Here is a 25,397-nt window from a genome sequence, read left to right on the forward strand (position 1 = left end):
TCACTCTAACCCACAAAATCAGATATTGCAAAAGAAATAGAATAGTGGCCATGAGCTTGATGTTGGAGAGGAGTAAGAGTGAGCACAGCTAAGTAACTGAGGTAAACTTTTTATACATACACACATACTTAAAAGCTAGCTGTGTATTGGAATGCTGAAACTGTGTCTTTTAGTCATTGTTTTTCTACAAAAAGTTTAACTTCTTAGAGAAATATCCTTGTATATGTTCCTTACATACCCATTTTTTCCTTCTTTAGGATCAGCAAGTTTATGAAAGACAAAGAACAAAGTTCTGTACTCATTACGCTTCTCCTTCCGTTCCTCCACCGTGGCAATATTGCTGAGGTACAAACTCACAGGACGCTTACTTTGTCTTTAGAGTGGCACTTTATCACTAGGTTTACTTGTGAGCAGCAATTTTACTGGCTAGATTTTGTGATGCATTTGTCCCAAGGAACTTAAAATACTTTATATAGAAATAAAAAAAATTAGAGGGAAAAGATTGGGACAGACACTAGGAATGGGGGCAGGCAAGAAAGCGGAGACATCGTCATCTACAACAACAAAGTACTAGCCCCTTTATTTCCCTTGTTTAGCTTCTGATTCATTTCAGGGGTTTTTCTTTCTCTAACAAGCCTGGAACCCAAGAAGTGCATTTTGTAATCTTTTTTTTTTTTTCTGAGGCGGAGTTTCACTCTTGTCCTCCATGCTGGAGTGTAATGGCACAATCTCGGCTCACTGCAACGTTCCACCTCCTGGGTTCAAGCAATTCTTCTGCCTCAGCTTCCCAAGTAGCTGGGACTACAGGTGCCTGCCACCACTCCCAGCTAATTTTTTTGTATTTTTAATAGGGATGGGGTTTCACCGTGTTGGCCAGGCTGGCCTGGAACTCCCGACCTCAGGTGATACACCCACCTCGGCCTCCCAAAGTTCTGGGATTACAGGCATGAGCCACTGCGCCCGGCTGCATTATATAATCTTAATTGTAGATCACAGTGGCAAAACAGAATAAAAATCAGACTTTTAATATTCAGACACAGCTAAATGTTTCTGATATGATTTTCAAACCCTAGTTCAATCTTAATTAGGAGTCCTCCAGTGGCTCAAGCTCATTTGTCAAACCTCAGTAGTGATACTAAACATTTCTCACCACATAGTTGTTCAATTTAGAAGACCACAGATCTGTAGACAACCAGAAGTGTATACAGTTGGCCCTCTTTATGCACATTTCCACATATGTGGATTCAACCAATCATAGATGAAAATATTTGGAGAAATAACAATATAATTATAAAAATGATAGAAATTTTAAGTGGCAGGGCACAGTGGCTCATGCCTGTAATCCCTGCACTTTGGGAGGCCAAGGCGGGCAGATCACGAGGTCAGGAGTTCAAGACCAGCCTGGCCAACATAGTGAAACCCTGTTTCTACTAAAAATAAAAAAATTAGCCCGACATGGTGGCATATGTCTGTACTCCCAGCTACTCAGGAGGCTGAGGCAGGAGAATCGCTTGAACCCAAGAGGTGGAGGTTGTGGTGAGCTGAGATCATGCCACTGCACTCCAGACTGGACAACAGAGTGAGACCCCATCTCAAAAAAATATATAAATAAAATAAAAATAATACAAATTTTAAAAATGCAGTATAACAACTATTTACATAGCATTTACGTTGTATTGGGTATTATAAGTAATCTAGAGGTGACTTAAAATATACAGAAGGGTGTGTGTGGGTGATATGCAAATACCATACCATTTTATATAAGAGACTTAAATATCCTTGGAGTTTGGTAATTTTTGGGGTCCTGGAACCAGTCCCCCTTGGATACCAAGGGATGACTGTACTTCAGCAAGCTCATTTTCTTATATCTTTTTTGATTAGACAATCGAAGAAATTATGCTTCAAAACTACATATATTGCTCATTAGAATTCAAGGAAGAAACTGGTTCACACATTCTTGTGGGTTTTACATTAAATTAAAATGCTAAAAACTTTTAAAAGATAATAAAATAATTTTTCCAATTACTACTTTTACATCTCATTCACAATTTTTTTCTATGCTGTAATATATTAAAGTATAAGTTGACCAGTTTATAACTTACTGAAATATGATTTCTCTGATTATTTCTTCTCAAGGATACAGAGGTTGATATTCTGGTGACAGTACAAAACTTGTTAAAGCATTGTGTGGACCCTACAAGCTTCCTCAAGCCTATAGCAAAACTTTTCTCAGTTATTAAGAACAAATTGTCAAGAAAATTGCTTTGTACGGTTTTCGAGGTCTGTACTATTCATTTTTACTCCAAATCACCCTTTTTAAAAAAATATAATTATGACTTGTAAACCATATTAGGGGCTTTCTTCATGCCAGGGTGATGTTTTTATATGAATTTGAGTGGGGATAGGGAGCTGAGGGGAGGAGGGCAGAAAAGTTAAAGTTTTATTCACTGATAAATATGCTATTTTCTTTCCTTTCAGACTCTTTCTGATTTTGAGAGTGGGTTAAGATATATTACTGATGTTGTCAAGGTAAGAAAGAAGGGTTTCTCTTTGGCTTCAAAAGTATTATCATTTTTGTTTACTTAAGATTTATATGCCTTCTTTTATATAACTTCAGTGGCATTTCTTATAGCTTAACGCCTTTGATCAAAGACATCTTGATGATATCAACTTTGACGTTCGCTTTGAGACTTTCCAGACCATCACCTCTTATATTAAAGAAATGCAAATTGTGGATGTTAACTACCTAATTCCAGTTATGCATAATTGTTTCTATAATCTAGAGGTAGGTTATTATAGCAAAATTTATAAATTATTTTTTATTGTTTTGGTAATACAGCTGCCTAATACAGTGACCTAATCTTTAAATTTTTTTTGAGGGGGGACAAAGGTTTTTAGGATTAAATTTCTTTTAGATGAAGAATCTTTTGTCTGGCAAAACAGTTATTCTCATGATTTGAAAGGCAAATATTGTCAATAAAATAATACATATGAAAGCATTTTGAAAAAAATCAAGAAGTTATGTATTAGAATAGGGAAATCCACAGAGATGAAGGCTGCAGAAAGGGAGGAATGGGGTGTGATTTCTAATGGGTATAGGGTTTCTTTTGGGAGTGATGAAAATGTTCTGGAGTTAGTGGTGATGATCACACAATCTCCTGAATATACCAAAAACCACCGAATTGTACATTTTGTTTTTGGAGACAGGATCTCATTCTGTCACCCAGGCTGGAGTGCAGTGACGCGATCTTGGTTCACTGCAGCCTCTGCCTCCAGGTTCAACCAATTCTCCCACCTCAGCCTCCCGAATAGTAGCCAGGATTACAGGGGTACGCCACCACACCCACCTAATTTTTGGATTTTATTAGAGACGAGGTTTCACCATGTTGGCCAGGCTAGTCTCGAACTTCTGACCTCAGGTGATCCGCCCATCTTGGCCTCCCAAAGTGCTGGGATTATAGGTGTGGGCCACTGCACCCAGCCAAATAGTAAATTTTTTAAAAGGGTGAGTTTTATGGTGTGTCAATTATGTCAATTTTTAAACATGTAACTATACTAATTAAAATTATCCTTTTTTTATTGAAGTTATAAGAGAAATAAAAAGTGTTTCTATTATATTAAGTGCTATGTTGCTGAACTGAATTAAAATCCAAAAATGCAGCAAATGAAACCTTTGATTATTGTTAATCATGTAGTGGCATCAGTGATCTCTTTGTGGCATTTTATAGTTATTCATCTAATATTAAGGATTACATAATATATGAAAAAATAATCTCCCTGTTTTATACTCATTCTTCATAATCATGCCAAAATTCAGCACAAAAAATTCTAAGTCGCTGCCTGGCTGGCTGAGTCAAGGATACCTTCTCTACACTCACTTTGACATTCTTCAAACCACAAACTCTAGAGCAGCCAATTCTGTCATTTTCAGTAATGACCTGATACTGAATATTGAAAACTGGCTTTAGTGAACCTTTTAGACTGCCTGCTTTGGGAAGTAAAACTAATTAACAAGGACATTTCATAGTGCTGCCTGAAATTAAATGACACTTCTTGGGAAGCGTGGTTTTTCAGCCATTTACAGTTTTATATTTCTCACAGAACATTTGGTTCTCCCTTAGGTTTGAAATATTTGTGGAAACTTGCTTAGTAGGCATTTTTACAAGCACAGTGACAGAATTTTGTAGATGCTTGCACTGGGAAGTAATATTCCATATTGTAGTTATTACAGAGAATAATTTCTTTTTTTTCTCTCTCTTTTGCAGTTAGGAGATATGAGTTTAAGTGATAATGCCAGCATGTGCCTGATGAGTATCATCAAAAAGGTAGCTGCCTTGAATGTCACAGAGAAAGACTATAGAGAAATCATCCACCGTTCACTCCTGGAGAAATTGAGGAAAGGTCTGAAGAGCCAGACAGAGGTATATAACTTTGTGTTTTAGGCACCACTGTCTGAGGCTGTGTTTTGTTTTGTTTTCCCACGTTTGCTACTGTTGTATAGAAAAGTAGTCAGGCTTAGTGCATTTAATGAGAATACTTGGTTGAGTAAATAGTCACCAGACTTTTAATGGGAGTGGGTCTAGAAAAGAGAGCACTTTTTTTTTTTTTTTTTTTTGAGATGGAGTCTCGCTCTGTTGCCCAGGCTGGACTGCAGTGGCGTGATCTTGGCTCACTACAACCTCCGCCTCCTGGGTTCAAGTGACTCTCCTGCCTCAGCCTCCAGAGTAGCCAGGATTACAGGCACATGCCACCATGCCCAGCTAATTTTTGTATTTTTAGTAGAGACGGGGTTTCACCATGTTGGCCAGGCTGGTCTCAAACTCCTGACCTCAAGTGATCCACTTGCCTCGGCCTCCCAAAGTGCTGGGATTACAGGCATGAGCCACCATGCCTGGCCACCAGTCGCTTTGGATCTAATATTGCTGTCAGGTTTTTTTTTTTTTGTTTTTTTTTTTTTTGTTTTTTTTTTGAGACGGGCTCACTTTGTTACCTAGGCTGGAGTGCACCACCACACCTGGCTGATTTTTGTATTTTTTGTAGAGACAGGATTTCACCATGTTGTCCAGGGTGTCCTCAAACTCCTGGGCTCAAGCAATCCTGATTTTTTTTTTTTTAACAGTGGAAATATTTTACTTTTTAAAATTTTATGTCTTTTTCTGTTTCCTCATATTATCTCAGAAACAAATTCTTTTTAAAATAAAATTTTTTTCTCCACTTCATATTTACAGAGTATTCAGCAGGATTATACTACGATACTTTCCTGTTTAATTCAAACCTTTCCAAACCAACTGGAATTCAAAGACTTGGTACAACTTACTCATTACCATGACCCAGAAATGGACTTCTTTGAGAACATGAAGCACATTCAGGTAGAAGACAATTCTGCTTTTTCCTACCTATGACATAAGCATACATATTTCAAACAGTTCTACCTCATTTGGAAAGACATGTTTTAACTTCCAAAAAGGTTTAAGCTTCTCTTTCCTTGGTCTTTATGATCATCATTGAAATTTGTATTAAGATGATCATTTCCTGGATTCTAATTTCTTTGGTGGTATCACAAACCACAGTTAATAATAGTGTCGCTTTTCTCTGCCTTTTCCTAAGAAGTGTAAATGCTTTGGGTCCATTGTTAAACAAATGCTATGGATTGTATCTCTGAAAGCAAATCAAGGCACAGGTGTTTGCTCTTGTAACACATAGACTGTGTTTCACTTCCTTAATCTTTTTTTTTTTTTGAGATGGAGTTTCGCTCTTGTTGCCCAGGCTGGAGTGCAATGGCGCAATCTCAGCTCACTGTAACCTCCGCCTCCAGGGTTCAAGTGATTCTCCTGCCTCAGCCTCCTGAGTAGCTGGGATTACAGGCATGCACCACCATGCCCAGCTACTTTTGTATTTTTAGTAGAGACTGGGTTTTCTCCATGTTGGTCAGGCTGGTCTTGAACTCCCGACCTCAGGTGATCTGCCCATCTCGGCCTCCCAAAGTGCTGGAACTACAGGCATGAGCCACCGCGCCTGGCCACTCCTTTAATCTTTTCATGAAAAGAGAATACAATACTAAAATGGAGCTGGTTGTAGGTGAGATTATTCTGTAACTAATTCATATTTTATCTTACTCATAGATCCACAGAAGAGCAAGAGCCTTGAAGAAACTTGCAAAACAACTAATGGAAGGCAAAGTTGTTCTGTCTTCTAAATCTCTTCAGAATTACATCATGCCTTATGCCATGACTCCAGTTTTTGATGAGAAAATGCTCAAGGTAGGTCATTAGAAACCAAGGACCCTCTTCCCATACCATGACACACTTTGCCAAAATATACATGGAGTTGGTGGTGTTTATGTTGATGTCATCACCATAATTAGAGGTTTAGAATAGCTCTAAAGCTCTTAGAACTGTGCCTGACACATAGTAAGTGCTATATAAATGGTGGCTATTATTTGTGTTTTTGCTATTATTAGCTCACAAAGGCCCAGCACAAAATATTCTTCTTCCTAGAAATTATCCCATTATTAAAATTGCATACTTTTATTTTTGTGTCATAGGACTTAAATCTGGTTAACTCCCCTAGTCAGCAGTCATTATTTTCGCAAATGACTTACAAGAAATGAAATGAAATAGTAGGTTATCATTAACACCATACCAGGTACCAGGCACTATTTCAAGTGCTTCATTCTCACAACAACTCAACCCTCTGGAGTAGGGTAGGGACTATTCTTCAACTACTATTTTACAGGAGAGTAATCTGAGAAGAAGTGAGGTTATATAACTTTCTCAGAGACACCCAGAGTCAGAACTGGTATTCCAATTTAGGGCTGTTTTAACCTTTATATTACACAGTGCCTAGAATGGTGCCTGGCACATAGTAAAGACTAGATAAGTAATTATTGATTAAAAAGATTAATGAGGTCAAGTGCAGTGGCTCACACCTGTAATCTCAGCACTTTAGGAGGCCGAGGCAGGTGGATCACTTGAGGTCAGGAGTTTGAGACCAGCCTGGCCAATGTGGCAAAAACCCGTCTGTACCAAAAATATAAAAATGAGCCAGGCATGGTGGTGCATGCCTGTAATCCCAGCTACTCAGGAGGCTGAGGCAGGAGAATCACTTGAACCCAGGAGGCAGAGGCTGCAGTGAGCCGAGATCATGCCACTGCTCTCCAGCCTGGGCGACAGAGCGAGACTATTTGAAAAAAAGAAAAGATTAATGAAAGGTGGTATTAAATGATCATAGAAATTCAAATCTAACGGCAGTAATGTCAGGATTTGTGGCTTAAATTTATACTGTTGATTACATAGCCTTATACAATAATAGATTTCCTCTGTTTCAGGATATTCAAAATGTTTAAAAGAATTATCTAAGTAGTTAAAAGATAGCTCCGTTATATTCTAGTTTAAAAGCTAGTAAGCACAACCTAACTGTTTGATGCCATTGAAATATGAATGGTGTGTAGACAGGAAAAAAATGAAGTATTCTTAGCTTTGTTTGATGTTCACACAGTATCTCCTTTTTTTGAGATGGAGTCTCACTCTGTCACCTAGGCTGGAGTGCAGTAGTGCTATCTCAGCTCACTGCCACCTCAACCTCCCAAGTTCCAGTGATTCTCCTGCCTCAGCCTCCTGAGTAGCTGGGATTACAGGCACACGCCACCACACCCGGCTAATTTTTGTATTTTTAGTGAAGATGGGGTGTCGCCATATTCTCCAGGCTGGTCTCTAACTCCTGACCTTAGGTGATCTGCCCACCTCGGCCTCCCAAGGTGCTGGGATTACAGGCGTGAGGCACCATGCCCGGCTGGTATATCCTTTTCTAGCCTTATATTTTTAACCTAATTATGACTTTACATTTAAAGTTGGTTTCTTATTGGTAGCTTTTAACTGGGTCTTGTTTTTTATCCAGTCCAACAACCTTTTAACTGGTATTTAGACCATTCACATTTAATATGATTATTTATAAGGTTGTGTTTAGATCTGAGTCTTGTTATTTTCCATTTGACCCAATTTTTTTCTTTTTTTCTCTTTATCTTTTTTCTATTGGATTAATTGCACTTTTTGGGATTTTATTTTATCACCATTGGCTTATTAGTTATTGAGGGATTTTTGCCATAGGTTTTTGCCTCTCCATTCATTTTAAACCACACAGTACATTGTTGTTGTTTTTACTTTAAGTAGTCAATTATCTTTTAAGGAGCTCTTTGAAAATAAAGAAAAGGTCTTTTATATTTGCTTACATATTTATAGTTTCTGGTGCTCTTTGTTTCTTTGTGGAGATCCAGATATTGATCTGGTATCATTTTTCTTCTTTAAATTATATTTTTAAAATTTCTCATTTATTTGTTGTGGCAGGAAACAAAGGAGGATTTTGTTGTTGTTGTTGTTGTTGTTTGTGTGTGTATGTGAGTTTTTGGTTTTTTTTTTTTTTTTTTTTTTTGGAGAGACAGGGTCTCCTTTGTTGCTCAGGCTGGTCTTAAACATCTGGCCTCAAGCAACCCTCCCACCCCAGCCTCCAAAGTACTGAGATTACAGGCATGAGCCACTGTGCCTGGACTTCATTTTATTTCTGACAAGAGGACTTCCCTTAATTTTTAGTACAGGTCTACTAGTGATTGATTCTTGTAGCTTTTGTTTGTCTTTTCTTGTCTTTGTTTTTGCAAGGTAATGTTGCTGGGTATAGAATTCTAGATTGACAGGTTTATTGTTTTTTGTGTTTTTGTTTTTTCCTTCCAGTACTTTAAAGATGGTGCTAAACTGTATTCTGGCTTGTATTATTTCCAATGAGAAGTTATTCTTAACTTTGTTCCCCCAAATGTAATGTGTTTGGGGTTTTTTTGTTTTTGTTTTTTGTTTGTTGTTGTTGTTGTATGCCCTGGCCCTTGTAGACAGTTTATGGATTTTTTTCATAGTTTTTTCTTAACTGCTTTTAAAAATGTATCTCTTTACCTTTAGTTTTAAGCCATTTGATTATGAGTACCTTAGTGTCATTTCTTTTATGATTCTTGTGCTTGGGGTTCATTGACCTTCTTGAATATGTAGATATGTAGTTTGCATCAAACTTGAAATTTTTGTTTCTTTTTTTTTTTTTTTTTTTTTTTTTGAGGCAGAATCTCACTGTGTCACCCAGGCTGGAGTGAGAATGTCACTCTGTCACCCAGGCTGCAATGGCACAATCTCTGCTTACTGCAACCTCTGCCTCTCAGGTTCAAGCGATTCTTCTACCTCAGCCTCTCTGGTAACTGGGACTACAGGCATATGCCATGACTCTTGGCTAATTTTATTATATTTTTGGTAGAGACAGGGTTTCATTATGTTTTCCAGGCTGGTCTCGAACTCCTGACCTCAAGTGATCTACCCACCATGGCCTCCCAAAGTGTTGGGATTACAGGGTTGAGCTACTCTTCCCAGCCAAACTTGGGAATTTTCAAATATTATTTCTTTAAATATTTTTAGGTCCCCTTCTTGCCTTTGGAGACTCCATTGTACATTATTAGGTCACTTGAGGTTGTCTCATAACTCAGAGGCTTTTATATTGTTTTGCTTTGTTTTTTTCATCTTTTTTTGTTCTGGGTTTCATTTTGTTTCATTTTTCTGCTGCTCTGTCTTCAGGTTCACTAATCTTTGCTTCTGCATTGTCTAATCTGCTGTAAATCCCATCCAGTATATCTTATCTCTCAGAATTGTCTTTTTTATCTCTAGAAGTTCAATTTCATCTTTTTAAAATATCTTTTATGTCTCCTTAACATGCTCATATTTTCCTCTCACTTTTATTTTTCTAAATATTAATGTTTTAACCACTTATAACCATATGAGAATTTTATAAATTATTGCCAAGGCTGCTAGAAAACTTGCACAGTGTCTCGCTCTGTCTCCCAGGCTGGAGTGCAGCGGTGTGATCATAGCTCACTGCAGCTTCAAACTCCTGGACTCAAACGATCCTCCTACCTCTGCCTCCCAAGTACCTGGGACTCCAGGTGTACACCACTGCACCTGGCTAATTTTTAATTTATTTTTTGTAGAGATGGGGTTCTCGTTTTGTTGCCCAGGCTAGTCTCAAGTGATCCTCCCACATTGGCCTCCCAAGTAGCTGGGACTACAGGCGAGCACCACCATGCCCAGCTGTAATTTCTTATTAGGTGCCAGACATTATGAATTTTACCTTACTGGGTGCTGGGTACATTTGGATGTCTTTAAGTATTCCTGAGAATTATTCTCAGATGCAGTTAGGTTACCTGTGAATAGTCTAATTCTTTAGAGTCTTGCTTTCAAGCTCTCTTAGGGCAGAAGCAGCTTTTAGTTTATGACTAATATGGCCCTGGTACTGAGACACTACCATTCTAAGTACCTAAATACCCAATGCCCTGTGTAGCATAGGGCATTTCACTCTGGCTGATAGGACCGTGAACTAGCCTCAACCGTATATGGTCTTTGATGATTGTTTTGCCTGTTCCCTTCTGTGGTTCTTTTCCTGTGTCTTCTTTACTCATGCTTACTGCTCAGTACTCAGCCGAAGACTCCAGGGGCTTGCTCTTGCACCTTCCCTCTGTGCAGCTCTCCTCTCTGGTGCTGTGCCCCGTGGACTCTAGCTACCGTAGCCTCAACCCTGTGTCCTAACTCAGGAAGACCACTGGGCTCTTTCTGGGTTTTTCTTCCTGTGCTGCAACTTAACAGTTCTCTCCACACAGTAAATTGGGGTAATTATAAGCCTCACTTTATTTATTTCTTTTCTCTCAGAGATCACTGGCCTGCAGTGGTTAATATCCAAGGTTTGGAAACTGTTGTTTCATGTATTTTTTTTTTTTTTCCGAGACGCAGTCTCACTCTGTCACCTAGGCTGGGGTGCAGTGGCACAATCTTGGCTCACTGCAACCTCCGCCTCCCAGGATCAAGTGATTCTCCTGCCACAGCCTCCTGAGTAGCTGGGATTACAGGTGCACACCACCACGCCCAGCTAATTTTTGTATTTTTAGTAGAGACGGGGTTTCACCACGTTGGTTAGGCTAGTCTTGAACTCCTGACCTTGTGATCCGCCCGCCTCGGCCTCCCAAAGTGCTGGGATTACAGGCGTGTGCCACCGCGCCTGGTCCATTTCATGTATTTTGCCTGCTTTTCTAGTTTAAGGTCTAAAGGTAAATCCATTCTCTGTTTTTCATCATGGCCTGAAAGAGATGTCTCTGAGGCAGTGTACTTTTTGTTTGTTTGTTTGTTTTGATAAAAGTTGCAGGGTACATGTGAAGGATGTGCAGGTTTGTTACATAGGTAAACATATGCCATGGTGGTTTGCTGTACCAACTAACCCATCACCTGGATATTAAGCCCTGCATACATTAGCTATTTTTCCTGATGGTCTCCCTCCCCTTGACCCCCACCACCCACAGTGTACTTTTGAGGGCTAAGTAGCACAATATATAGTTTTTGTCATTTGTCAGTTTTTCTACATTGAATTTATTTCATTTGCTTTCTGTAGTCTTAAACCCATCAGGGAGGTCTGAGTGGAAAAGAGTCCAAAATATGTTAATAGCCTTTAAAGAATGATATAATTCCTTTAAATTGATGGCATGTTTTCCTAGGGTTAGAGGGAAAAAATTAGTATAGTTTGGACATTCTTTCTCTTCCATAATTACCGAGAACCTACTAAGTTTTTCCAATATACTGAATTAGCTTTGCATTTTATTAGCAAATACTTGTTCTACATTGATGCTCTTGATTTATTTTACAGCATGAAAATATAACCATTGCTGCTACAGAGGTTATTGGAGCTATTTGCAAACATCTCTCTTGGTCAGCGTATATATATTACTTGAAACATTTCATTCATGTCTTACAAACGGGACAGATCAATCAAAAACTGGGTGTCAGGTGTGGTCAAACTTCTTATTTTTGTTTTGTTTTTTAAATGTAATTTAAAAAATATTTTCTGAATTAGTCTTTCTGTAATCTCAATTTACTTTTATCTTGTATTAATAAGGTTATGCTAATACTTGTTAAAATGAAAAATACTAATAAAAACAATTTTAATGTTTATTAGTGTTTAAATTTCCTCTCCTTTTATAGTCCAATGATATTAATAATCAAATGAACATTTCTGTGTACTTTTTTTTTAACAGTTTGCTAGTAATAGTTTTAGAAGCATTCCACTTTGACCACAAAACTCTTGAAGAACAAATGGGAAAAATTGAGAATGAAGAAAGTAAGTTTCTTAAACTTTCTTAAGTGAGATTTTCATCTTATTCTTGGATAGTTTATGATAATGAATTAAAGATGGTGACATTCAACTTGTTCCCTTTGTCTGCTCTTACTAGCAATGGACAGTTAATGAGCCTGGAGGGAGGCTAAAATAAATGGTTTAAGCATTCCTGGAAAACTTTATTTAACAAAAGAGAAGGCTAGTCTAAATTGTATTAGTGAAAAAATGTGATCTGTAGATTATTATATAGAAATCCAATTTTATCACCTTCTTGTGTGAAAAGAGCATTACACAATGAATGGAAAGAAAGTGTAAGAAAATAATTAATTAAAAATTAAAGCAGCAATTGGTGAAAAATAAACTGGATACAATAGAAAAGATCAACGAAGCTAAAAATAAATATTTGAAAAGATTATACATTGGGCCAGGGACAGTGGCTCACAACTGTAATCCCAGTGACTTGGAAGGCTAAGGCAGAAGGATCAGTGGAGCCCAGGAGCTGGCTGCAGTGAGCTATGATCATGATAGCACCACTGCCTTCTAGCTTGGGTGACAGAGTGAGACCCTATGTCTAAAAAAAAATAAAAAATAAAAATAAATTTTTTAAAGATTATAAATTAGCAAATGCCTGACAAGATTGATCTGTAAAAATGGAAAACGTAATAAACATTACTAGGAATTAAAAGGGGTCACAATTAAGTGAAAAGATATCTTCGTATTTATAAATTTGAATACTTGGCTGAGATGTACAAATTCTTAGAAAAATATAATACAAAAACTGACTTTAGAAGAAAATAGAAAATCCAGATAGATTTCTAACCATTAAAGGAATTGAATGCACAGTTAGGCTGGGGCACAGTGGCTCACACCTGTAGTCCCAGCACTTTGGGAGGCTAAGCAGGTGGATCACTTGAGGCCAGGAGTTCGAGACCAGCCTGGTCAACATAGCGAAACCCTGTCTCTACTAAATGTACAAAAAATTAGCTGGACGTGGTGGTGCACACTTGTAATCTCAACTACTCAGGAGGCTAAGGCACGAGAATTGCTTGAACCCAGCAGGCAGAGGTTGCAGTAAGCTGAGATCTTGCTACTGCACTCCAGCCTGGGTGACAGAGCAAGAACCTTGTCTCAAAAAAAAAAAAAAAAAAAAAAGAAGAAAGAAAAAGAAATTGAATCTGCAGTTAGTCATCTGATGAAAACACCAGGCACAGATTGTTTTATAGCTGAGTTTTACCAAACGTTTAAGGGGTAGATCATTTTAGCCTATACCAGCTATTTCAGATGATTGGAAAAGAGGAATCCCCACTAACTTGTAAAATTGTTGAAATCACATACCAGAAACTGACAAAGACTATGGGCAGTTGGCTGTCATTAAGATTTTCATGCTTATGAATGGAGGTGCTTCATTTGGTTAAGACGTTCCTGACCCCCAAGCCTCCCAGTGTGTTCCCTAATTACCCTGTACTTGCATTTCTGTGTTCTTTTATAATTGGCAGTTTATTTGTCACTCTCATTAAACTCTAAACTGTGAGAAAGCAAAATCCATAGGCCTCTTATTTACTGCTCTTTCCCCAGCATTTACCTTGCCTGCCCACAGTTGCTGATTGGATATTTTTTATCGGAAGTTGAATGTTGATGGGAAAAACTCTTACCACAACTGTGTGGTTTCCTTATTTGATTTAAAGGTGACTTCTGTTGTTTATTAAACATAGATGCAATTGAAGCAATTGAGTTACCAGAGCCTGAGGCCATGCAATTAGAACACGTGGATGAGGAAGAGAAGGAAAACACATGCAAGAGTTTGTCAGACAACGGACAACTGGGAACCCCTGATCCAGCTGACTCTGGAGGGACATCAGCTAAAGAATCCGAGTGTATCACAAAGCCTGTCTCTTTCCTTCCTCAAAACAAGGAAGAATTAGAGAGAACAATTAAAAATATCCAAGGAACCATAACCGGGGATATTCTCCCTAGGCTACATAAATGCCTTGCATCTGCGGTAATAACTTTATTCGGGGTCCAGCAGGTCTGTGTGAATTCTGGTGTTGGTGGGGCCCTGTCACACTGAGGCTCTTGGTGATTATTGATTGATTTCAGCTTTTAGATTTCCTTTTATCTCAACACTTCACAATTCACCCCTCTACTCTTATCTCTTCAACTTCAGGCTTATCCTGCTGCAACTAAGCAGTAACGCTCCTTCTTTATGATTTTGATAGGGTAGATAAATGCTTTTCCATCTCCAAAGTAGTTATTAAGAGACTCCCCTGTCCCAAAAAGGTTATTGAAAGTTAGAATATGTTTCCATTTTCTACTTTTTGGTCAGTTCTGCACTATTCAAAATTCATCTTTCCTAGTTAACGGGGATAACATTTAGCAGTGCATTCTCATGAAGCCAGAGCCTTTCCTTCCTTCTCGGGGTGAAACACGGGTTGGCCAACTATGGCTCCGGGACTAAATCTAGCCTGTGGCCTGTTTTTGTATTGTTTTATTGGAACACAATTACCCATTTGTTTACGTAGTGTTTAGTACTGCCTTTTCATCACAACAGCAGAGTTGAGTAACTTCAACAGAGCCCATAAAGCCAAAAATACTATATGGCCTTGTTCAGAAAAAGTTTGCTAACTCCTGGTATAAAATATTGATTTATATTTTGTATATTTGTAAATATTTATTTATATTTTGTATATTTATAATACAAATTTATATATTGGTAAATAAACTTTTATTTGAGGCCCTGTATTTATTATATACTAACAGTGTCACTCACACAGTTGACAATCCCCACCGACACACGTTTTATATGAGTTTCCTATACTTGACAGCAGTCTTAACCCACATTGGTGAAAATCTGGCTTTATTTTTTTCTCATGGCTTCTTCGAAAAGTAGAACATTCTTACACCTGTTATTTTTATAATTTTTAGAGGGTTATCCTCAAATTAGAGATTTGGTTTGTTTTTAAATAAACTTAGAAATGGGCTTAAGATCTATAGAAAGAGCTGTTTTTCTTTTCTTTCTTTTCTTTTTGAGATGGAGTTTTGCTCTTGTTGCCCAGGCTGGAGTGCAGTGGCACAATCTCGGCTCATCACAACCTCCGCCTCCCAGGTTCAAGTGATTCTCCTGCCTCAGCCTCCCAAGTAGCTGGGATTACAGGCATGCACCACCACGTCCGGCTAATTTTATATTTTTAGTAGAGACGGGGTTTCTCCAGGTTGGTCAGTGTGGTCTCAAACTCCCGACCTCAGGTGATCCACCCACCTCGTCTTCCCAAAGTGCTGGGATTATAGGCATGAGCCACCGCACCCAGCCTTTTCTTTCTTTTTTTTTATGATCATCCATCCTTCTAGAAAAACTTGTCTTTCAAATACAAGGTTGCAGTATTGGTAGATCACTGACCCATTTATTTTCATTTTAGCTTAACCTAAATTTTTCTTACAGACTAAAAGGGAAGAAGAACACAAGCTTATCAAGTCAAAGGTTGTGAATGATGAGGAAGTGGTTCGAGTTCCATTAGCTTTTGCCATGGTTAAATTAATGCAGTCCCTTCCACAAGAAGTTATGGAAGCTAATCTGCCAAGGTATGTTTTGTAACAAATTAGAAGTTTAGTGAAACTCAAAAATTGGTTATTTTCTTCCTTACTTTTGAATCTCTTTTGTCAGGAAGAGGAAAAAGTACTGTCATAACTTGCTGTGGTTTAGAATCTTAACAGGGAAATTTGAGTTACGAGTAATTAAGAGACAAAAGGATATGTATATGTTTAATTGCTTCTGTTTATTCGATTAGTCATTTTTCAACTTCTCATTTTCTAGTATTTTGCTGAAAGTGTGTGCCCTACTCAAGAACAGAGCCCAGGAAATCAGAGACGTTGCACGCAGCACTCTTGCGAAAATAATAGAGGATCTTGGTGTGCACTTCCTCCAATATGTTTTAAAAGAATTACAGACTACTCTTGTCCGTGGATACCAGGTAAATTGCATCTTGTGCTTTATATTCAAGTTGTATTGGAGTTAAAATATTTGCAGCTTGAACACTGCAAGTTATGGAACTTCAGGCCTGTCTTTAATAAATTTGATCCACTGAGACACTGAGCAGTAATATTCAAAAGTTTCCAATTAGTATTAAGGAAATCTGTTGTTTAAATAGTTCCTATATCTGATTTTTAAAAGATCCTTATAGGCCTGGGTTACATGACCTCTTTTTCTCTCAAATTACTTCATATCAAGTTTTATATTCTCTGAGTTCTTAATATAATTCTTTTTGGATGTGTATTGACTGTATTATCACTGGTGTGAACAATAAAGAACATACACATTTGTTTAAGAGTTGGAATATAAAATGTAAATTATAAAATATGGGGCTGGGTGTGGTGGCTTATGCCTATATACCCAGCACTTTAGGAGGCCAAGGTGGGAGGATCACTTTAGGCCGGGAGTTCAAGACCAGCCTGGTTAACATAGTGAGACCTCTTCCCTACAAAAACTAATAATAAAAATAGCCAAGCTTGGTGGCACACGTCTGTGGTCCCAGCTACTCAGGAGGCTGAGGTGGGAGGATTGCTTGAGCCTGGAAGGTCAAGGCTGCAGTGAGCTGTGATCATGCCACAGAACTCCAGCCTGGGCTACAGAGTGAAACCCTGTCTCAAAAAATAAAATAAGAGCGCCAAGTGGAATATACAGCACTCCAAGTAGTTATGTGGTATCTAGCCCCTCGCTGCTCCAAGCATGGCGCCTGGGCAGACAGTATCAGCAGCATCTGGGGGGTTGTGAGAAATGCAGGATTTAAAGGTCCTACACCTGACCTACAGAAACTGCATTTTCATATCATCTCTGGGTGATTTAAAGTTTGAGGAACGCTGCAGCGTCTTTTCAAGTAAGCAGCCATGTTATTTGTTGGGGTGGGGATGAAGAATGATGCTCAAAGAAAACAATTTTGGTACAGTCTACATGATTAAGACTCCTGGTAGTTAGCTTTACTTTGTACATCCTAGTTTGTTGATGGGTAAGGTTCCTAGTCTACAGACTGTAAGTCTACCACACTAAGAAATTTCATATTCATTTTGACTATCTTTCTTTGTATAGATTTTTAGTAGTTGCTCTGTGCTCTGTCGATTACCATATATTTCAATAGTCTACTGAGAATCAGCATTTTACCAATTCAAGTGGAATGTAGAAACCATATCACCCTGTATGTCCCTTTGCCCTTTACCCTTTGTATTATAGCTCCTTATATATTAACATCTCTGTATATTAAAAACTTCATTAGGCAATGTTATAATTTTTGCTTGTAATTGTCAAACAAGTTTTAAGCACTCGAGGAGAGTAGTCTGTTCTACCTAGATATTTACTATTTCTGCTGTCCTTCCTTCATTTCTGAATTTCCACACTTCTTTCTAATATCATTTTGCCGTAGTCTAGAAGGTGTCCTTTAGCAATGCGGTGGAGCAGGCACGGTGGGAACAGATTCTCTTAGTTTTCTTTCTTCTATGAATGTCTTCCTTTTACCTTCATTCCTGAAACATGTTGTTGCTGGATATATAATTTCGCTTTAACAGTTCTTTCTTTTTAGCTGTTTAGTTCTTTCCTTTAAAAATATTGTTCTACTTCCTTCCAGCCTTTCTTTTCTTTTCTTTTTTTTTCCACATCAGGCAGATAATGCCCGACTGTTGTAACAAGGTCGAGGGAGACGCATCTCACACATAAACACAGAAACCCAATCATCACACTTATAAATTATGAAGCATCCCTTCCTACCTTTCTGATGAGTTATTCAATTTGTTGTTCCCCTCTTACTAATGTGCCGTTTTTCTCGGGCTGCTTTAAAGACTTTATCGTTATTTTTCAGCAGTTTCATCATGATGTGTCTAAGTGTGGATTTCTTTGGTTTACTCTGTTTGGCATTTTCTGAGCTTCTGACCAAATTTGAAGACTTCGGCCAGTATTTCTTTGATTTTTGTTTTGTTTTGTTTTGTTTCTGGAGACAGAGTCCTGCTCTGTCACTCAGGCTGGAGTGCACTGGTGCGATCTTGGCTTACTGCAACCTCCACTTCTCGGGTTCAAGCAGTTCTCATGCCTTAGCCTCCCAAGTAGCTGGGATTACAGGCATGAGCCACCACGCCCAGCTTATTTTTTTGTATTTTTAGTAGAGGTGGGGTTTCACCATGTTATCCAGGCTGGTCTCAAATTCCTGGCCTCAAGAGATCTGCCTGCCTTGGCCTCCCAAAATGCTGGGACTACAGGCGTGAGCAACTGCACCCAGCCCCAGTATTTTTTAAAATAAATTTTCTGCAGTGCACTCTTTCTCCTCTCTGGGACTCCAGTGAAATGAATGTTTATTTTTCTCCCACTGGTTCCTGAGGCTGTATGTGTGTGTGTGTGTGTGTGTGTGTGTGTGTGTGTGTGTGTGTGTGTATTGCTCTTCCTCCACTCTGTTTAGGTTGGATAATTTCTTTCAGTCTATCTGCAGGTTCACTGACTCTTCCCTCTTTCATATCTTTCTGCAATTGAGCTCATCCAATGAGTTTCTTATTTCAGTTTTTGGGTTTTTCAGTTCTAAAATTTTCATTTATTTTTTCTTTAGATCTTCTATTTCTTTGCTGACACTTAATTTTTGCGTTTGTTTCAGTCTTTCAGCTAGAAAACTGGGACTTTATTTTTCCCACTCTGCCATGTGCCTCCTGCAGCTGTGCCCACGTCAGGGGCCAAGAAATGGCAGTACAGAAAGAGAAAAGCAACTAGACTAGGCCAACCCTCTCAGAACTGTAGTTCCAATGAACGGAGAGGAAGCTTCCCCTCCCAGAGTTGTAGCTCCCACCCATCCCCGTTTCAAGGCCACTGTCACCACCACAGCATTGAGAGATATGGTATATTGGGAACTGGACATACAAGGAGGAATACATCTCTGTTCTTGAGGATTCATGCACACATTTTTAAGGAACACCTGAGGTATTTAAATGAGTAGCCCTTTTTTTCTCTAACCATCTGTTCTTCGAGTCTATCCCATTATTTGTTAAAATAACTAAATTAGAGTTGAGAGAACAACTGATTTCAGCTTTAGTATTAATCATGTAGACTGTACCAAAATTATTATCTTTGAGCATCACTCGTCATCCTCACTTCCACCAAAAGGATTTTTTTACAGTTATAGGAAAGTTGAGCACAGTAGTGTGTACCTTTAGTGCCAGCAACTCAGGTGGCCGAAGTGGGAGGTGAACACCTTACCCCAAGGTGTTCAAAACCAGCATGACAACATAGCAAGACCCTGTCTCAAAATATATATATTAATTTCACAGCTAACATTTCAAATACAGGTGCTTTTTGACTTTTATGATGAGACATTGTCCCAATAAATCCATCATAAAGTTGGAAAATCATAGATCAAAACATTGTAAGTCAGGAACCGTCTATATATAAAAGTACTTAAAGATCACAAGTAGGGGCCGAATGCTGTGGCTCACACCTGTAATCCCAGCACTTTGGAAAGCTGAGGCGGGCAGTTCACTTGAGGTCAGGAGTTCAAGACCAGCCTGGCCAACATGCTGAAACCCTGTCTCTACTAAAAAATATCTATATATAAAAATTGGCATGGTGGCACATGCCTGTAATCCCAGCTACTCGGGAGGCTGAGGCATAAGAATTTCTTGAACCCAGGAGGCAGAGGTTGCAGTGAGCTGAGATCGCACCACTGCACTCCAGCCTGGGTGACAGAGCAAGACTCTGCCTCCAAAAAACTAAAAGATCACAAGTAGGTACATAAGAAACTATGCCTTTAAGACCCAATCTATGCTTTGACAACTAAATGTGTTTCCTTAGCCTATGACCATTATCTGATATTTACCTTGATAATTTCACAGCACTAGAAGCAGCATAAAGAATTCAAAAAGCTTGAGAGGCAGGATAACCTGTTGTGGAGCCTGGGACTCTGGTTTCTAATCTTCACTCCACCAGTTCCTACCCATGACCTCTTTGTGCCTCAGCTTCCTCATCTAAAAACTGCTGATAATGTAGTACCTTACTCCACAGATTGGATGAGTGAGGCTTAAATGATTTAATACATGTAAGGTATTAATACAGTACTTACCCTGTAGTAAGCTCTCAGAAAACGTTGCTGTTGGGTGCAAAAACTTGTTTCCTTCATAATATTTTATTTACAAGCTTTGATTACATTCAACATGGGCAAGCTCCTTAATTCACAGGTTGGTCTTTTTTTAAAGTTCAAGACTTGGCCGGGCACGGTGGCTCACACCAGTAATTGCAGCACTTTGGGAGGCCGAGGCAGGCGAATCACCTGTGGTCAGGAGTTCGAGATCAGCCTGTCCAACATGATGAAACCCCATCTTTACTAAAAATACAAAAATATTAGCCAGGCATGGTGCCGGGTGACTGTAATCCTAGCTACTCGGGAGGCTGAGACAGAAGAATCTCTTGAACTCGGGAGACAGAGGTTGCAGTGAGTCAAGGTTGCACCATTGCACTCCAGCCTGGGCTACAAGAGCAACACTCTGTCTCAAAAATAAATAAATAAATAAATAAATAAATAAATAAATAAATAAAAATAAAGTTCAAGACTCTTGTGCCTTTCTTTATAAATCACTGGCCTGGTTTAGTCACAACATTAGATCCTAAGAATGGTTGTATGTTTCTGAACACCTTTGGTACAAAATGATCATTTGGTTACAAGATTTTAGATAGTGAAATAACTATGTGTCATTTGTTGAAGCTTCTGGCAATAAAAAACATATAAATTCTGAGTGTTCTCTTTACAGTGCTTCCTAGATCTTATGTTTTCCTAGTGTGACATTGTTAATATTCATATTGTTACGGTGTATCTCATGTTAGGTCCATGTGCTGACTTTCACTGTTCACATGTTGCTGCAAGGCCTCACCAATAAGCTGCAAGTCGGGGATTTGGACTCTTGTTTAGATATAATGATTGAGGTAAGACTTACAGAAATGAATTCTAATTTTTTTTTAAGTGGGCCAACGACACAAAAAAATCAATTCACAAAATAAGAAATGATAATAGCCCATAAAAATGAAAATAATGTAACTTATCATCTTTTAGATTAGCAGAGGTTTAAAAAGCTAAGACTAAAGCGAGATGGGCACTCTGTCACTGCAAGGAGGTCATAAATTGGTATGATCTTTCTGGAAAGTAAGTTGCCATTTTGTATCAAGAGCTTTTGAAATGAGAAAAGATTTTCAGTCACATCTAAGAATCTATTTTTAAGAAATAAGTTATGTTCACAGGAGCTTTATTTATAATACAGTGGGAAATTAATAATAACTTTTAAAATTGGGCCGGGCACTGTGGCTCGTGCCTATAATCCCAGCACTTTGGGAGACTGAGGTGGGCAGATCACTTGAGTCCAGGAGTTCGAAACCAGCCTGGCCAACATGGTGAAACCCCATCTCTAACAAAAATACAAAAACTAGCCAGGCATGGTGGTGCACACCTGTAATCCCAGCTGCCCAGGAGGCTGAAGCAGGAGAATCGCCTGAACCTGGGCTGTGGAGGTTGCAGTGAGCACAGACCGCGCCACTGCACTTCAGCCTGGGTGACAGAGTGAGACTCTGTCTCAAAAAAACAAAACAAAACAAAATTGGATAGCGTACTAATTTGGAGGCTACCATTGTGAAGAGAATAAATTTGCCACATAACCTTTTGTTCATTTGTTTTAAAATGTGGACACTAACATTTTGAATCTCAATTTAAATATTTACATTAGGCCAGGCACAGTGGCTCACACCTGTAATCCCAGCACTTTGGGAGGCTGAGGTGGGTGGATCACTTGAGACCAGGAGTTTGAGACCAGTCTGGGCTATGTGGTGAAACCCCATCTCTGCTAAAAATACAAAAATTAGTCCGGTGGGGTGGCACATGCCTGTAATCCCAGCTACTTGGGAGGCTGAGACACAAGAATTGCTTGAACCCAGGAACTGGAGGTTGCAGTGAGCTGAGATCACGCTGCTGCACTCCAGGCTGGGTGCCAGAATGGGACTCCGTCTCAAAAAATAAGATAATTAATTAGACTAACAATTAATTAGACTAATAATTAGATTGCAAATGTTTGTAATTTATAATTAGAATGTAAATAATTAATTAGATTGCAAATATTCTAAGAACTTATTGAAGGGAAATTAAGCTACTCTTTGGTACATCAAAAAAGAAATAACTGTACAGTCATACAATTATATATGTACATCTGTGAAGGGTTTTTCTTTGTTCCCGTTAGTATCACCTTTAAGTGTTTCTCATGTGTTTGTTTTTTAGTAATTGGTCCCTAAATTGCATTGAAAACAAGTGCATTCTAAAAGAAATTTCTTCCATCTAATTTGAGTCCAGTCCAACTTGCACTTCTTTGATTTGGACATACCAGGGCCTTTATTCAGTGACTGCTTATGTTGGCATATCTTGCTGAGTGCCATAATTGCCATTTGTCCTTTTTCTTCCAAAGATGTTTAACCATGAGTTGTTTGGTGCTGTTGCTGAAGAGAAGGAAGTAAAGCAGATCCTCTCCAAAGTCATGGAAGCACGAAGAAGCAAAAGTTACGACTCTTACGAAATCCTCGGCAAGTTTGTAGGAAAAGATCAGATTACAAAACTTATCCTTCCATTAAAAGAGGTAAGGACTTGAATGCAATTCAGGAGATCACAGCATTACAATCTCATGAGTTCCTAAAAGGAACCGTGCGGGGCAAACTGAAACACTGTTCTTGATCACCCATGATTTCCTTTGGTGATAGGGCCCCAGGACCATATGGCCAGTGAGTGAATGCTTTGATTCAAAAATCATAGTCCGCTATGTAAAGCATGAGATGAGAAAGAAGCGCAACAAGAATTGAGTGCAGGTGAATATTATAGCTGGGTCAAGTCAGCAGCTAAGAACATGAAGAAATCCAGAGGCACACAAGCTGCATAGTGCTTATCTCTGAGGTTGAGATTATGAGTAACATTTCCTTATATGTTATGTCCATGTTTGAAATTTTATTAAGAATTTATTTTAGGCCAGGCATGGTGGCTCACACCTGTAATTCCAGCAATTTGGAAAGCCAAGGCGGGAGGAATTGCTTGAGCCCAGGAGTTCGAGACCAGCCTGGGTAACATAGCAAGACCCCGTCTCTATTTAAAAATGTATATTTACATTTACAAAAAAATTCATTTTAGTTAGAAGTAAATATATATTAGAAAGCCTTTGGACACAGATTGCCACTTCCAGGTTGCCAAGAGGAAGAAAACAGGCATGTATTGACATATTATATTCTAAGCACTGCTACATTATCTCTTCTAATCCGCACACCCTGTGAGATTGATGGTACTTCCATTTTACAAATTCAGGCTTGGAAAGGTAGAAAGGAACATGGTTAAAGAGAAAAGTCAGGGTTTAGGGTTTAGTTCCAGATCTTTCTGATCCAAGTTCACATTCCTACCATGGTTTCATTCTGCCTCCTGAAGATCAGGGAATGTAATTTACCCACCTTCCTATTGATTTTTGTGCCTATTGCAGAGGTGAACATCCAGTAAATGTTATTAATTTATTAGTTTTGTGTATTAAAACTAGAGCAAAGAGCACTATCTGTTGACATGAATTACATTAGGTCTAAATGTTCTGGTGCTAGATGAACTCCATAATTACTCCTAGAATGCATTTAGTTTTATCTGAGCCTTATCTAAGAGTGTTAGATGCCTTTTAAGGATGAAAAAGAGTCAACAGAGCACATATATCCGTGATGTATATTACAAAGTCCCTCCAAGGTATTGAGAGTTAATACTATGTCTCATGCAAGATAATAGCTCTGAAGCACCGAGTATTTCCTGAGGTTGCTGATCCTGGTTCCCATTAGGTTCCTCTGATTAGGCCCAATAATTGATATCAGACCCTGAGGCTTGACCATGGTAGCACTTCATTCTCGTGGTTTTCTATGAGGAGTGAATACATTGTGTTGATTATGTGTGTGTGTGTGTTTGCCTCTAAGTTACCCCTGTTAATGTACCAGGAGAGTTGATGTTAACTTAGAAGTCTCATATCTCTGGCATTGTGCCCTGAGGCCTCACCAGCAGAGAACAGGGAGGGAGTGGAGGAAACCCCGAGGCTCACAAGCCTGCACAGTGCTTCTTCCTGGGACTGAGATTATAGTTAACTTTTACCTTATGTGTTATATCTGTGTTTGAAATTATATTAAGAATGCTTTTTAATTAGGAGAAAGCCAAACGTATATTAGAAAGCCAATATATAAAAGAAAACCGCCATTATGACAAATCAAAATGCATTTCTGTGTCATCTCAGCATGATATTTATGTTTTGCCTTTAGATCTTACAAAATACCACGAGTTTGAAACTGGCCCGGAAAGTTCACGAAACTTTACGCCGAATCACAGTGGGATTAATTGTAAATCAGGAAATGACAGCTGAATCCATTCTATTACTCAGTTATGGTTTGATCAGTGAAAATCTTCCCCTGTTAACAGAGAAAGAAAAGTAAGTTGGAAAAAAAACAAACTCATTTAGGTCTCTGTGTCTGATAAGCCATTCTGTGGGTTGTTTTAATAATTTGCTTTAGTAAAAAATAAAATTATATCCACCTGAGTTCTCAGATGGTACTTTATGGTGTGATACATTTCAACATGAGATTTTCTCATAAATGAGGTGGCAGTGACAACAGCCAATTATTTTGGCATTTCTCTGATACCATTTTTAAAAAAGATTTATTGATTCAAAGATAGGATAGATTTTAAATCTGTATCTTGTATTCTGATTAAACAGAGATTGAGACCTTAAAAGATTTTAAAATATCTTATAGACTGGGCACAGTGGCTCACGCCTGTAATCCCAGCACTTTGGGAGGCCGAGGAGGGCGGATCAACTGACGTCAGGAGTTTGAGACCAGCCTGGCCAACTTGGTGAAACCCCGTCTCTACTAAAAACACAAAAATTAGCCAGGCATGGTGCTGGGCACCTGTAATGCCGGCTACACAGGAGACTGAGACAGGAGAATCACTTGAACCCGGGAGGTGGAGGCTGCAATGAGCCGAGATCACACCACTGCACTCCAGCCTGGGCAACAGAACGAGACTGTCTCAAAAAACGAAATCTTATATATTAGTAAACTTCATTTTGGTCTTGCTTCTGTGGTCTAAGAGAGACTCGTTGGCATTTATTTTCAGAAATCAAGGGAGTGTCCTGCTGTTGATCCTAATGTAAATATGTTGTCCTAGTAACCTTAA

General features: G+C 38.7%; 2 protein-coding genes and 1 non-coding gene across 3 annotated transcripts in view; 1 reads left to right on the forward strand and 2 right to left on the reverse strand.

The window, feature by feature from the left end:
* Positions 1-25,397, forward strand: part of UTP20 (UTP20 small subunit processome component) — a 108,526-nt gene that overhangs the window by 63,398 nt on the left and 19,731 nt on the right. Inside the window, exons 32-46 of the mRNA XM_055235917.2 lie at positions 258-345; positions 2,137-2,280; positions 2,479-2,529; positions 2,633-2,785; positions 4,266-4,421; positions 5,229-5,369; positions 6,123-6,260; positions 11,710-11,849; positions 12,098-12,180; positions 13,890-14,176; positions 15,614-15,753; positions 15,986-16,142; positions 21,011-21,109; positions 22,630-22,797; positions 24,485-24,651. Coding sequence (XP_055091892.1) covers positions 258-345; positions 2,137-2,280; positions 2,479-2,529; positions 2,633-2,785; positions 4,266-4,421; positions 5,229-5,369; positions 6,123-6,260; positions 11,710-11,849; positions 12,098-12,180; positions 13,890-14,176; positions 15,614-15,753; positions 15,986-16,142; positions 21,011-21,109; positions 22,630-22,797; positions 24,485-24,651 — 2,112 coding nt within the window. The remainder of the gene's footprint in view (positions 1-257; positions 346-2,136; positions 2,281-2,478; positions 2,530-2,632; positions 2,786-4,265; positions 4,422-5,228; positions 5,370-6,122; positions 6,261-11,709; positions 11,850-12,097; positions 12,181-13,889; positions 14,177-15,613; positions 15,754-15,985; positions 16,143-21,010; positions 21,110-22,629; positions 22,798-24,484; positions 24,652-25,397) is intronic.
* LOC129461378 (small nucleolar RNA U13) lies at positions 17,815-17,916 on the reverse strand. The gene has a single exon (XR_008650525.1). It is a non-coding gene; the product is annotated as a small nucleolar RNA U13 (small nucleolar RNA).
* Positions 24,497-25,397, reverse strand: part of ARL1 (ADP ribosylation factor like GTPase 1) — a 38,213-nt gene continuing 37,312 nt past the window's right edge. The window contains exon 6 of the mRNA XM_055235920.2: positions 24,497-24,631. Within this exon, the coding sequence (XP_055091895.1) occupies positions 24,604-24,631 (28 nt within the window). The 3' untranslated portion in view covers positions 24,497-24,603. The remainder of the gene's footprint in view (positions 24,632-25,397) is intronic.

This window comes from Symphalangus syndactylus, chromosome 13 (assembly GCF_028878055.3).
Source record: "Symphalangus syndactylus isolate Jambi chromosome 13, NHGRI_mSymSyn1-v2.1_pri, whole genome shotgun sequence".
In the NCBI taxonomy this organism is placed as follows: domain Eukaryota; kingdom Metazoa; phylum Chordata; class Mammalia; order Primates; family Hylobatidae; genus Symphalangus; species Symphalangus syndactylus.